Source organism: Sus scrofa, chromosome 7 (assembly GCF_054392235.1).
Source record: "Sus scrofa isolate SSC_HxYL_T2T_F1_AM1 chromosome 7, Sscrofa_HxYL_maternal_Yorkshire_Landrace_v2.0, whole genome shotgun sequence".
Lineage (NCBI taxonomy): Eukaryota > Metazoa > Chordata > Mammalia > Artiodactyla > Suidae > Sus > Sus scrofa.
Genome location: NC_139389.1, coordinates 56781135 through 56794532, shown reverse-complemented (window position 1 = coordinate 56794532; position 13398 = coordinate 56781135). Strand labels below are relative to the sequence as shown.

General features: G+C 51.1%; 1 protein-coding gene across 4 annotated transcripts in view; it reads left to right on the top strand.

The window, feature by feature from the left end:
- RASGRF1 (Ras protein specific guanine nucleotide releasing factor 1) overlaps nucleotides 1-13398 on the top strand; it is a 125546-nt gene that overhangs the window by 24538 nt on the left and 87610 nt on the right. For all 4 annotated transcript variants that reach the window (XR_014810299.1, XM_003128446.7, XM_084968391.1 and 1 more), the window contains exons 2-3: nucleotides 1628-1734; nucleotides 12612-12759. Coding sequence is in view for 3 of the 4 variants with exons in the window: in XM_003128446.7 (XP_003128494.4) it covers nucleotides 1628-1734; nucleotides 12612-12759 (255 nt within the window). In the remaining variant the exon portion in view is untranslated. The remainder of the gene's footprint in view (nucleotides 1-1627; nucleotides 1735-12611; nucleotides 12760-13398) is intronic.

Genomic DNA, 13398 nt, shown 5'->3' with positions numbered 1-13398 from the left:
GCCCCAGTTATCTGTTTCCTAGGAAACAAGTGAGAGACATTGACTCTGCAACACACATGCGAGCGCACGCGTGCACACATACACACACACCCTAGCTGCCACCAAGAACAATTAACAGAAAGACAGTAATGTCAGCAGAAGCTAAAAATAAGTTTACATGCCTTGTGCTGCTGCTCCCTGCTGCCTGGGCACTGAGGGACAGAGGGTCCTGCACACCCTTTCGGATGCAGGACCACAGCGTAGCCCGAAATGCATCTTCTGAATGGGCCAGCTTGAGGGTCCCTCTCTGCACCTCACCTCCTGCTTCTCTCCTTCTGGCTTCAGCAGGACCAGCCCGGGAGGGTCCAAAGGTGGGCCCCCAGCACTTGCTTGTGCACCCTGTCTCTGACTGAGCCCTCTCCTAACTTCTCTCTCCACCATGAGGTTGGCACTCAGACCCCTGTCTGCAGCGTGGAGAGACGTTGACCTCCCGGCACACACAGTCTGCATGTCCACCCCCTACCCTGACCCCCTAACATCCGCTCTTTATCCAACCGACGCCCCCATCCTCAACCCACCACCACCACCACCACCCCCCTGCCTCTGGCATTCCTATCTACCTAGTCGCTCAAGCCAGAAACCTGCGCGTTGTCCTTCTGGCTCTCCCACCACCCCACCCCTCCACTCAGCTCCATCACCCAGGCTCTACCCCTGTTCCCAGCCTCGACTCTGGCATCCCTCTTTCCACTGCACCCTGAATACTTCACCCACTCTGTAGATGCCCATGATGCTCCCTGCCACCTTCTGTCAACTGACATAAAACCAGGACCAGCCAATGCCCCATACTCCAGGAGGGCCTCCTGCCTTCCCTGCGCTAAATCAGTGGGTGGCTTTCTCTGGGCCCTTTTTCTTACTTCCACAGCAGTAATGATCATTGCACCGCACTAGTTATAGCAAATATCTGTGCTTACTAGATTTCAGGCATTGTTCTAAGAGCTTCGCATGTATTAATCCATAGAATGATACATGGACACGTGTCTGTCGTTGCCTCCCTGGCTGCTCTGGGAGCTTGGGGAGCAGGCCCCGTGTTGGACCTAGCTCTGAGTCGGTCACCTGCACCCAACACAGAGCTGGCTTCCAGCAGGCTCTGCTAGGGTCTGTCTGTTCATTGCAATAAAGCAGGACCTAGATGAGTACGTAGCACCTTTTGGTGGAGTTCTGCGAATTAAATTATTTTGAGAATTTAATTCATTTTGTGAATTAAATGCACACTGCACCGAACTGGTACCCAGCCCCCAAGGGGGACATTCTCTTGTGTGTTTTCACTGCCTTCCTCCAAGCATACCTGATGGTTTAAAACTGGCTTTTTTTTTTTTTTTTTTTTTTTGCAATTGTTGGCAAATTTGTTGTGGGTTTTGCATCCCTCTTACAATAGCCTAAGCACAGGTTCTGTTCCATCGTACAAAGCCTGCCTTAATCGAGAGTTTCAAACAGCTAAATAGAATGGCATTCCAATGATCACAAATAAAGAATCCATGCCTAGCTGATGGGGCAATGAGCGCTTTGCAAAACAGCCAGATTGACAGCAGGAGATGCTGCCAGTTCCGTGGATACCCTGGTAATCGGAGATGTCTTCTTCTTGGTGCAGCATTACTTCACCGTGAACTTCAGCCATGAGAACCAGAAAGCCTTGGAGCTGAGGACAGAGGACGCCAAGGATTGCGACGAATGGGTGGCGGCCATTGCTCACGCCAGGTAGGTCTTCCCCACCCCTCAGTCCAGTCAGGAGAGACTGAACCCAAGGCCCCATCCTCAACAAACCCCAGTGGGTGGGAGTGGAGAAGGAGGAGAGGAGGGGAGAATGGAAGCTGTGAGAAGAGCTCCTGTTGTGGCTCAACAGGTTAAAAACCCAACTAGCATCCATGAGGATGTGGCTTTGATCCCTGGTCTTGCTCAGTGGGTTAAGGATCTGGCATTGCACATAGAGCACAGTGTAGATCATGGCTGCGGCTCAGATCTGGCATTGCTGTGGCTGTGGTGTAGGCCAGCAGCTATAGCTCCAATTTGATCTCCAGCCTGAAAACTTCCATATGCTGCAGGCATGGACCTAAAAAACAAACAAAAAAAAAAAACTGGACAGGTCCACTGACAGCTCTGGAGCTTTGGAACATGCCTCCTGGGTACATAGAGAATCCAGTGCCCTAAGGAGCCGGGCTGCAGCCTCCCATCTGCTTCAACCAGATGAGCTCCTTTTTCCATACTAGGGAAACCGAGTGTGATTTGGTCAGGTTACAAGACTTTATGGCCGCCGAAGTCTAAGACGACCAGGGTTCTAACCCACATGCAGCCACTAATTTGCTGCAGGACATGAACTGGTTTTCTTATCTAAATTCTCTCAAGCTCTCTGATCTTGGATGTGATTCTAGACCCACTCCTCCCCTCGCTCCCAGCAGAGTGTGCTCCTCTCTGGAAGGTCTCTGAAAAGCCAACGGGGAGTAGATGCTGGAGAGCATATGGGGCCCCAAGCTGGCTTGAGTCTTTCTGGGTCTCAGGGAAATGGCTTGTGGGCTGGGGCATGGCCCCAGAGCTAACAGTGTCCCCAACAGAGCTTAGGACTGTCAGGGGGCAGGGGCGCCCAGCCTCACCCCGTTTGAGCAGTGGCTCTTCATTGCTGAGTGGATAATGGTGTGTTTCTGTGCCTGCCTTCCTATCAAATGTAAGCTCCTGGGGGCAGGGACTAAGTGCAAACCTTTGCATCCCCCAGGGCCTGATCAAGGTACAGACAAGTACTCAGCCAAGGTGGACTGGAAGAATGCAAGGATGAATGAGTGAAGAGAGGATGGATGCAAGGTTAGATGTTGAGGTTATATGTGGAAGGTGAATGACGGATGTATAGAGGGCAAATGAGTGATTAATGGATGAGTGTTGAAAATATATGTGAAGGATGGATGGACAGACAGATGAATGGATAGATACCAGCGCCCTTCCTGGAGCCTTGGATCAAGCTAGCTGACCAGAAACCCTTTATTATGGCTGTAACACTGACCTGAGGTCCTGTGGCCATGAGGTCAGGCCATCTCCATCCCTGTCCTCAGGAGTGTCCTGTCCAGCTATGGAGACCAGGTTCTCACCGTTGAACTAATAGAGTCAGCCTCCGAGTGCAGTGCTGGGCTGATGCAACCAGGTGTTCCCCAAGGGCTACCCCAGCCTGGTCAGGAAGACCTTAGACAGATGTACAAATGGCTCTGGTGCATGAAGGCTATGCCAAATACAAGGCACCAGAGGAGAGAGACATACGTCCATCCTCAGGGAACTGGGGGACTCTGGGGAAGCTGGAGATAGGGTAACATTTGAGCTTAGATATGAGCCCTTCAGCCCCTACTCCAGCCCCAAAAGCCTTACCTAGAGGCAGTGCTAAAGGAAAGGGAATTCCAAGAAAAATGAGGAGACAAAGTTTGGACATGAGAAGATAGATGAGGTTGGATATTGGACTGGAACCAGATCAGAACGGTCTTGAATACCCAGCTGAGGTGGTGGACCTCTCCTCTGTGAATGGGGGGGAGCCACTGAAGATTTTACACTAGGGGAATGTCATGATCAGAGCTCCAATTTGGAGTGGAAATTGCTGGCATTGTGGAACATGGAATCAAGCAAAAGGAGCCTGGATTCAGGGAGAGCATTTGAACCTTAGCACCTTCCAGCACTAAACTAGAACCAGTAGCAAGGTTGTCTTGAGAACCACATGAAATTATTTATGCGATGGGGCTTTGAAGCATTATAGAATTCTAATCTGGTATATATACACTTTCGATAACCAGGACTACATGACTTAGAAAAATCAATTCAGGGAGTGCCCATCATGACTCAATGGAAACAAATCTGACTAGCACCCAATGCAGGTTCCATCCCTGGCCTCACTCAGTGGGTTAAAGATCCGGTGTTGCCGTGAGCTGTGGTGTAGGTCGCAGACACAGCTCGGATCCCACATTGTAGGCCGGCAGCTGCAGCTCTGATTCAACCTCTAGCCTGGGAACCTCCATATGCCAAGGGTGTGGCCTTAAAAAAAAAAAAAAAAAAAGAGAAAGAAAAAGAAAAGAAAAAGCAATTCATACCAAAAGTTTCTAGAGACCATGAGATACCCCTACCTGTAGAAAGGCTGAATTGAACAAGACTGGCTATAGAGTTCCCTTCGTGGTCAGCAGTTAATGAACCTGACTAGAATCCATGAGGATGTGGGTTCGAACCCTGGCTTTGCTCAGTGGGTTAAGGATCCGTCTTTTCCGTGAGCTGTAGTGTAGGTCGCAGACGCAGCTCAGATCCCGTGTTGCTGTGAGCTGTGGCAGCTACAGCTTTGATTCAACCACTAGCCTGGGAACGTCCATATGCTGCAGATGCAGCCCTAAAAAGCAAAAAAAAAAAAAAAAGAAAATAAGAAAAGAAAAAAAAGAATAAGACTGGCTGTATCAAATATTGGGGAGGGGATGGAGTAACTCACACAATGCTGGTGGGAGCATAAAGAGGTGTAACCACTTAGGAAAATTGGTAGGCAGCTCCTTAAAAAGTGAAACATACACCTACTCTATCACCCAGCAGGTCCACTTAGTATTTATCTAAGAGAAATGAAAACATCCACAAAAAAATCTTGTATGCAGATGTCCTGAGCAGCCTTATGCACAATAGTCCAGAGACTAGAAATAGCTTTAGGTGTCCATCAACAGGCAGATGCAGAAAGGAACCTTGATACAACCATGCGATGGAGTACCCCTCAGCAATAAAAAGGAACCCACTACAAGCACATGTAACAAAACAGATGAATTTCAAAGTCAATATGCTGAGTGAAAAGAGCCAGACACAAAATAGTACATGCTGTCTGATTCCTGTTATATGAAATCCTAAAACAGGCAAAACTCAACTGTAGTGATAGAGACTCAAACTGTGGTTGCTGCTGGGGTGGGGATTGAAGGGAGGGGCACAAGGGAACTCCTGGGGTGATGGGAATTTTACTTTATCTCGATTAGAGTGTGTGCATTTATCAAAACTCCATCAAACCTTACACTTAATGTGCTTTCCATTATATGGGCGTTAAATCTCAAACTGTAAAAATGAATAGTGTCTCTTTAGAGAGAATGTTTTAGATCTCTATTGCTTCAGGACAAATGATCACAGACTCAGTAGCTTAAAACCTCACCCCTTGGGGAGTTCCCATTGTGGCTTAGCAGTAACGAATCCGACTAGTATCCATGAGGACGCAGGTTCAATCCCTGGCTTAGCTCAGTGGGTTAAGGATCCTCCATTGCTGTGGCTGTGGCGTAGGCCAGCAGCTACAGCTCCAATTCGACCCCTGGTCTGGGACCTTCCATTTGCCATGGGTACAGCCCTAAAAAGACAGAAATAAAAATAAAGCCACACTCCTTGAGGTCTCGCAGCTTTGAAGGCCAGAAGTCTGGGCACAGCTGTGGGCTGAAATTGTTGCCAAAACTCAGCACAGATGCCGAATAGAGATGCAGAGACAGAGTTTTGGGTGAAGGAGAAAAAGATAGTTTTATTGCTTTGCCTTAGAGACTGTATCCCCCCCTTGGGAGAGATTAAGAGGTGGTGTTATAGTTTGGGGAGTAGGAAAATAGGGCCGTAAGATAAGGATCAGGGTAGAGGCAAGCTTGCATTGTTTCTCAGAGCTGGCCTTTAGTAGCCCCAGGACTGGTTCTGGTGGTCCTCCTTCTTTGTCAAGTAGTTCTTCCTTCCTTGGGGGTTTTAGTTCTGCAGAAAGGCTCAGAGATATTGTTATATATGTTCCCGGAGGAGGAACCAGGCCCTGCCCCAAGGCTGCCTCTGGTCTCTGCATCCACTCCCTCTCCCTTCCCTGATTAACACCTGCCCTTGGGAACTCAGGGAAGGTCATGGAGGCTGAAGCTTGTTCCCTAAAAACAAGAAATGGGGGACACAGAAAGGCTTGTGTGCCCAGGAGTCTCACAGGGCCCTGCTTACAAAAGCAAAGAGTCAGTCAAGCTAGGCTCTTACCTTGAGGTTCTGGAGAAGTTCCTGCCTCCAGGCTCACTCCTGGTTGTTGGCAGATTCTGCTCCGTGTAGGACTGATGTGCCTGTGTCCCTGATGGCTGTCATCCAGGGATGGCCCTCAGCTCCTTGAGGTTGCCTGCATCCCCTACCACGTGGCCCCCTCCATCCTGAAGCCAACATGGCTCACCAGTTCCTTCTCCAGCCCCAGATCTTTGACCTCCCCTTCTGTGACCAGCCAGGGGAGACTCCCCATCTTAAAAGCTTCACGCGGGGATTCTCGTTGTGACTCAGTGGGTTAAGAACCTGACACAGTGTCCAAGAGGTTGCAGGTTCGATCCCTGGCCTCACTCAGTGGGTTAAGGATCCAGTGTTGCCATGAGCTGTGGTGTAGGTCACAGACATGGCTTGGATTTGGTGTTGCTGTGGCTGTGGCGTAGGCCGGCGGCTCTAACTCCAATTTGATCCCTAGCCTGGGAACTTCCATATGCTGTGAGTGCTGCCCTAAAAATGAATGAATGAATGAATGAATAAATAAATAAATAAATGCCTCATGTGATTAGGTCAGGCCCACCTAGAGAAGCTCCCTGTCTAAAGCCAAAGATGCCTTATAACATCACCTAGGAGTAAAAACCCATTGTATTCATCATCCCAAACTACGCAGGGCTTCCAAACCAGGGCAGGGCATCTTGGGGCTGTCTTAGAATTCTCTCTGCCATGGACACAGCACAGTCACTCTTTAAGCAGCTCACTGACTTGGAGATTGGTTCCAAGTAGCCTCTCAAATACGAACTATCTGGTTGACGTAAATGCTGCCAAGCCTGCCCAGGCCTCCAGCAGCCTGACAGCGGATGTCCACACCTGAGTGTCCCTCTGTCCACCACACAATCCTCTGGAGTCTGTGACCCTTTTTGACACAGTGTGCCATTTGCTCTTAATGACAACCCAGTGGGCGGGTCCCTTCAGCCCCATTTGACAGTTGTAGCCAGTGAGACACAATGGCACACAGGGTGGGGGGTGGGGGGCTCCTGCGTGGAAGTCGGGGTGCCCTAGAACCTGACTTCCAGTTGAGGGCTCGGTGACTTCCAGGTAAGGTAGATGCAGCTCACACCAGAAACCTGCCCTTCCCAAAAGAGGAGCCGTTGGGTAAAGTGACAGCACCTGACTTTGAACAAAAATTCCATGCTCACGATCCTTTAGGAAGCCAGGGGGATGGTTTGACTTCCCTGGTGAAGCCCAGGGAGCTGAGTCAACGCACTGGCTTCAGAGAGATGTCCTCCTTTTGGCCAAGGGCTGGGATGGGGATCAAAGCAAACGTCACTAATCAGGGAATCAGAGTCACCTTCCCTAGAATAGTCCGTCACCAGCCAGTCTGAGCTTGTTTAGGCAGCTCCTGGGCCAACACACACCACAGATTCTTCCCTGGGAGCTGCTGCATGGCCAAAGGACAGGGATAGGCTAGAAACAATTGTTTAACCAGATCACGGACGTCGTGAATCTATTTGCCTGTGTGTCGAGGGGGAGACTGGCCCTCTTCCACAGCTCTGTTGAGTGGTAGGTATTTCTGCATGTACCTAATTTAGTTTTTATTTACATATACATAGTAGATACAGTCTGTATACAAAAATAAGCACTATAGTGTATGAATAAGAGACACAGTGTTCTCTCCCAGTGCATGCATAATAGTCTACCATTAAGGGATGTCTCTGTATGTGTAGACAGTGTACAAAACGTAACACCCAAGGCCAAAGACGAGGCTCGGTTCCCGTGTTGCTGTGGCTCTGGTGTGGGCCAGTGGCTACAACTCCAATTCAACCCCTAGCCTGGGAATCTCCATGTGCCACCTCTGGTGCGGCCCTAAAAAGACAAAAAATAAATAAATAAAAGTAGCACCCAGTGTGGCTTATGGTCTGCATCTCATCCAGGACTAACTCTATGCCCAACTAGATGGCCATGGCCACATTGGGAGAAGTAGACCTGCCTCCTGCCTCATCAGGGACTGGAGCCCAGTTTCAGCTCCAGCTCTGATGCTCATTGACTGTTGTTTGGAAGCAAGTTATTTCCCTCTCTGGGCCTCAGCTTCTTCCTTTATAAAATGAGACAGTTGGCCTTTCATGACTCCTGAGTTCCTTGCAGCTCTGAGGATCTGTGAGTCTGTAAAGACGGTGCTGCATGAAGAGATGCCCAAGAAATCTTTATTGGAAGGAGAGAGGAGAAGTGGGGGAAGGGGGGGGCAAGTAGTGGGTGAGGGGAAGAAAGGAAGTCACAAACAGACCCAATCGTCCTGCAGATAAAACTGGCTCCCAGAGTTCCCATCGTGGCTCAGTGGTTAATGAACTTGACTAGTATCCATGAGGACACGGGTTCGATCCCTGGCCCCACTCAGAGGGTTAAGGGATCCGGCGTTGCCATGAGCTGTGGTGTAGGTCACAGATGCAGCTTCAAATCTCCTGTTGCTATGGCTGTGGTGTAGGCCAGTGGCTGTAGCTCCGATTGGACCCCTAGCCTGGGAACCTCCATATGCCACAGGTGTGGCCCTAAAAAGCAAAAAAAAAAAAAAACAAAAACAAAAAACAAACAAACAAACAAAAAAAACTGGCTCCCCATTCTGAAGCACCAAGGCGAGTGCCGTCCCCCAGAACAAACTAATGAAGACTCTCAATTGTCACACCCCTGGAGCAGGGAGAGGTGTGGTGGTATGAGAACCTTCAGGCTCTCAGCTGAACTTCCTTTGCCAACTAAAGACAATTAAGCCTCTCGGTAAGTTGGGAAAACTTTAAGAAATGATGTTCTAGTTTATTATCGTTGAAAAGCACAAAAACCTAGTTTTACTCAGGTAGTAGTGCAAATGGAAGAATTCTGTCTCAGAGCCAGTAATTTATCTTGAGAAGAGGGTAGGCGAGCAAGAATGTAGCAAAAATCAGAGGACAGAAGCACACAAAGGACAGCATGACTTTTATTCCATGCAGCTTTTATTCCATTTCTGGATCAGATTTCTTCCCCAGGCACAAGCTCCAGGTCCCCAGCCAACCCTTTGCTCCTGCTGTCCCCCTGCTGGGCTGCCCCCAGCTCAGCCCCACCTCCCCTTCCACCTTCCGGGCACAGCTGGGGCGAGCCTCCGTCTGTAACACCGTCAGGGGACCAGGCTGTCTCCACTGCCAACCTCCGTGCTACCCAGCCTCTTCCATACAGAAAAGCTGTTTCCCACCCTCGGCTCCTGGGGGTGTGAAGAGAAGCTGTCATTGTCCCATTTTGCCATGTTCCATGTCCCATTGTCCCATTGTCCCATTTTGCCATGTTCCATGTCCCATTGTCCCATTGTCCCATTTTGCCATGAGGATCACAGAGACTTAAAAAATTTGTGTGACACGGTTCCTGAGTCCGTAACGAAAGCCCACGTCCCTAACCTGGCAGCCCACTGACTAGCTACAGCCAGGGTACCTGGAAGGTCAATGTCAGTAGATTCCAGACTGAGGAGTTCCCATCATGGAGCAGCAGAAACGAATCCCACTAGGAACCATGAGGTTTCGGGTTCGATCCCTGGCCTTGCTCAGTGGGTTAACAGTCCGGCGTTGCTGTGGGCTGTGGTGTAGCTCGCAGATGCGGCTTGGATCTGGTGTTGCTGTGGCTCTGGTGCAGACTGGCAGCAACAGCTCTGATTGGACCCCTGGCCTGGGAACCTCCATTGCCGCAGGTGCAGCCCTAAAAAGGACCAAAATTAATTAATTAATTAATTAATTAAATTAAATACAATTTAAAAAAAAAGAAAAAAAATACATATATTCCAGACTGAAACGTGTCCCCTCAATGTGGCCAGTGGGAGATAGCTGGTGACCTCAGAGAGCCCCCCAGTTCCCGTGGATGCTGGGGTCAAACGCCAGGCTGCCAAGGGCTGGGCACGATGTGTGCGGTTGCTCTTCCAACAAACCTGTTTGAAGGTGGAGCTCGAGGGAGGGCACGGCAGAGGGAGGGCTTGGCCTCATCCTAAGTGGGAAGTGGCCTGAGGCTTTTTATATACCGGGGAGAAAGAGCCAGTGGGGCCATTGCTAATCCAGAGAGAAAGGCTGAGTCTGACACACAGAAATCCTGAGGAAGGGTCAGCAACTAGGAATGAGGAGGCCTCTGCCCTCTGAGAAGGAAGGGGGATAGTCACCACAGCTGCTTGGTACACAGCATGCATGCCCACAAATGTAATCCTCGTGGCAACTCTCTGGGTGGGGACTGTCCTTGTCCCCATTGTGTGGATGAGCAAACTGAGGCACAGAGAAGCGCAGTGACCTATCCAAGGTCCCTCCGCTGGTGGGTTGGGAGCTGGGGCTGAGCCAGGCAGATGGGGTCCCAGCAGGGTCGCTGCCCGTGAAGTGGGATGAGGGCGGATGGGCAGGAAGTGACGGGACAGCATCGTGCATATATACAGGCTGCAAAGGAGGAACACGATGACCTGCGGAGGATGAGATGGGTGGTGAGGAATGAGGCTGGAGAGGGCAAAGCTCTGGGGCAGGCGGGCAGCTGGCAGGGACACACGCAATGTTTCAGGGCCTCACTGGGTTGGAGGATGGGAAACAGGGAGCTGTCCACGGCTGAGAGGGGGGTGCAGAGGAAGACAGGGGCAGGGGCGAGGAGGAAGCTGAGGATTCCGGCAGAGAGGGGTCGAAGGGACGCTTATGAGGTGGTCCTGGGCTTATGAGGTGGTCCTGGGCTTATGAGGTGGTCCTGGACTGAAACAAAAGGGGAGGAGGAAAATGGGCCCAGGAAGAAGGAGGACGGCAGACTTCAGTCCCCAGACTTCTTTGCAGACGTTCCCAGAGCCCCATAAACCTTCCCTCCAAATCTGTGCCTGCCCTTCACCTCTGCTCCCCACCCACCCTGCTCAGGTGGGCACCTCCCCCTGGAATGCTGGGGTTCCCTTTTTTATGGCCACTCCCATGTCATAAGGAAATTCCAGGACCAAGGACTGCCTCTCAGCCGAAACTGCAGCAAAACTAGATCCTTTAACCCACTGCACCAGACCAGGGATCAAACATGCCTCTGCAGCATCCCGAGACGCTGCAGTCTGATTCTTAACCCACTGCACCATGGCAGCAATTCCAGAGGTCCCCTTGCAGAGCCTCTCTGCCCTCTGCAACTGGACCCCCTTTATAGAAACAGATTTCTCCCCAGCTCTGACACCTTCAGATGGTCCTGCTGGTACTGTGGATGTCAGGGAGACACGTGGCCTGGAAAGTAGGGAACCCAGCTCCACCTTCAGGGTCTGTGACCTTGGGCTAGTCATTCGAACCCTTGGCCTGGCTAATCCTCCAAGCCCCCCTTCCTGCCCTCCACCTAGTTGTGATGCTCTGCAAACCTGAGACACGTCCTTCCACACAAATGCAAATGTGAGGCATGTTCATTTCTACCTTCTGCTTATCTTCTGGGGTGCTCTCTGATCTGGCCCCATCTAACCATCCAGCCCCACTGCTAATTACCCCCAACACAGGCCTTCCATCCAAGGCTGCTCTTGGATGGGCAGGTGCTTAGAGCACTGACTTTGAAGTCAGAAGACCTCGGTTCCAATTCTAGGGATAGAGATTTGAGGTTCTTCTTCCAGGAAGTCTTCCCTGATTACAGGTCCTTGTTGCTGGCCCCTCTTCTGAACCCTACAATGGTAATTGTCTGAGGCGCACGATTTGGCCCCCAGGTATCCTGGAAAGATTCTTCAGATGTCCCCCAGGCAGTGAAACGTATGTGCCTGACCCTCCTCTGTGTCATCCATCCACTCGGTTGCATCTACACAACAAGTGTTCATGGAGTTCCTGTTGTGGCTCAGCAGTAACAAACCCCACTAGTATTCATGAGGATGCAGGTTCTATCCCTGGCCTCACTCGGTGGGTTAAGGATCCGGCATTGCCATGAGCTGTGGTGTGGGTCGCAGACGCGGCTCAGATCTGGTGTTGCTATGGCTGTGCTATGGCATTGCTGTTGCTATGCCAGCAGCTATAGCTTCAATTCGACCCCAGCCTGGGAACCTCCATAAGCTACAGTTACGGCCCTAAAAAGACAAAAAACAAAGACAAAACAGATGTTCACTGTGCCAGGCCCTGGGGAGACAGGAGGAAGCACAGGCGTGGCCCCTGCCCTCAGAGAAGGCAGGATTCCCTGGGGAAGCAAGTAACTGGACACCTGCTGTCACTCTGGCCAGTGCTATGGCAGTAGCACCCTAGGTCCTACAGGAACACCCCACACAGTCTTCGGGGAGGGTCAGGGAAAGCTGCTTAGAGACGGCCTTTCAGCTGGACCCAGAGCTAGCCTGGGAAAGAGGATGGAGCAAGCCCAGCTAGAGCAGGAGGGAGGAGGCATTTTTCAGACAGAAGATCTCTCTGCACAAAAGCCCAGAGAGCTGAGAGGGTGAGGCAGGATTAGAACAGGACCAGTTCCAGGAAGCAGAGGTCAGAGTGTGAGATAGGAGCTGGGGAAGGGGCCAGAGGGATCAGTAGCAACACAGCAGCCAGGTCAAGGCTTTGGGCACATGCCTGGAAGTCAAGATCTTCTCCTGAGGGCAGCTGCTAGAGAGCCCCACTTCTGGTTGGATCTCTAGGAGTCAAGGAGGCAGCCTCTTACCTGCTGTGTCCATCTGTCCACAGCTACCGGACCCTGGCCACAGAGCATGAGGCACTGATGCAGAAGTACCTGCACCTGCTGCAGATCGTGGAGACCGAGAAGACGGTGGCCAAGCAGCTACGACAGCAGATCGAGGATGGGGAGATCGAGATTGAGCGGCTGAAGGCAGAGGTGACAGCTGGTCAGGGGCATGGAGGAGGCTGGCCGGGGGCCCAGGCCTCAGACCTGGGTTTCCACATGATCGGGGAGCCATATGATGGGCAGGAGGGACCAGCTCCCAGCCACAGCTTTGCCAGCCTCCAGACTTAAAATCAGTGATGCTGGCAGAGCAGGAAGGTCCTCTGGTTAGATCTGAGTTCAAAACCTACCTCTGCTACTTAACTGCTGCAAGCCAGAGCAAGTGCCCCCAGCCTCTCTGCACCTCCATCTGTAAAACAGGCTTACTGGGAGCTCCCATTGTGGCTCAGCGGAAACAAATCCATGAGGATGTGGGTTCAATCCCTGGCCTCGCTCAGTGGTTTAAGGATCAGTGTTGCTGTGAGCTGTGGTGTAGGTCACAGATGTGGCTCTGATCCTGTGTGGCTGTGGCTGCGGTGTAGGCTAGCAGCTGTAGCTCCGATTAGACCCCCTAGCCTGGGAACTTCTACATGCCACAGGTGTGACCCCCCTCAAAAAAAAAAAAAACAAACAGGCTTTCTCTACCTAGTTGTGAGGATCAAAGTGAAATTATTATGAGCAAGTTCCTAGTTACTCTGCTGACAACCACATGGACTGAGGAGGTGGGGGCAAGTCCAGAGGGTGGCAGAGGGG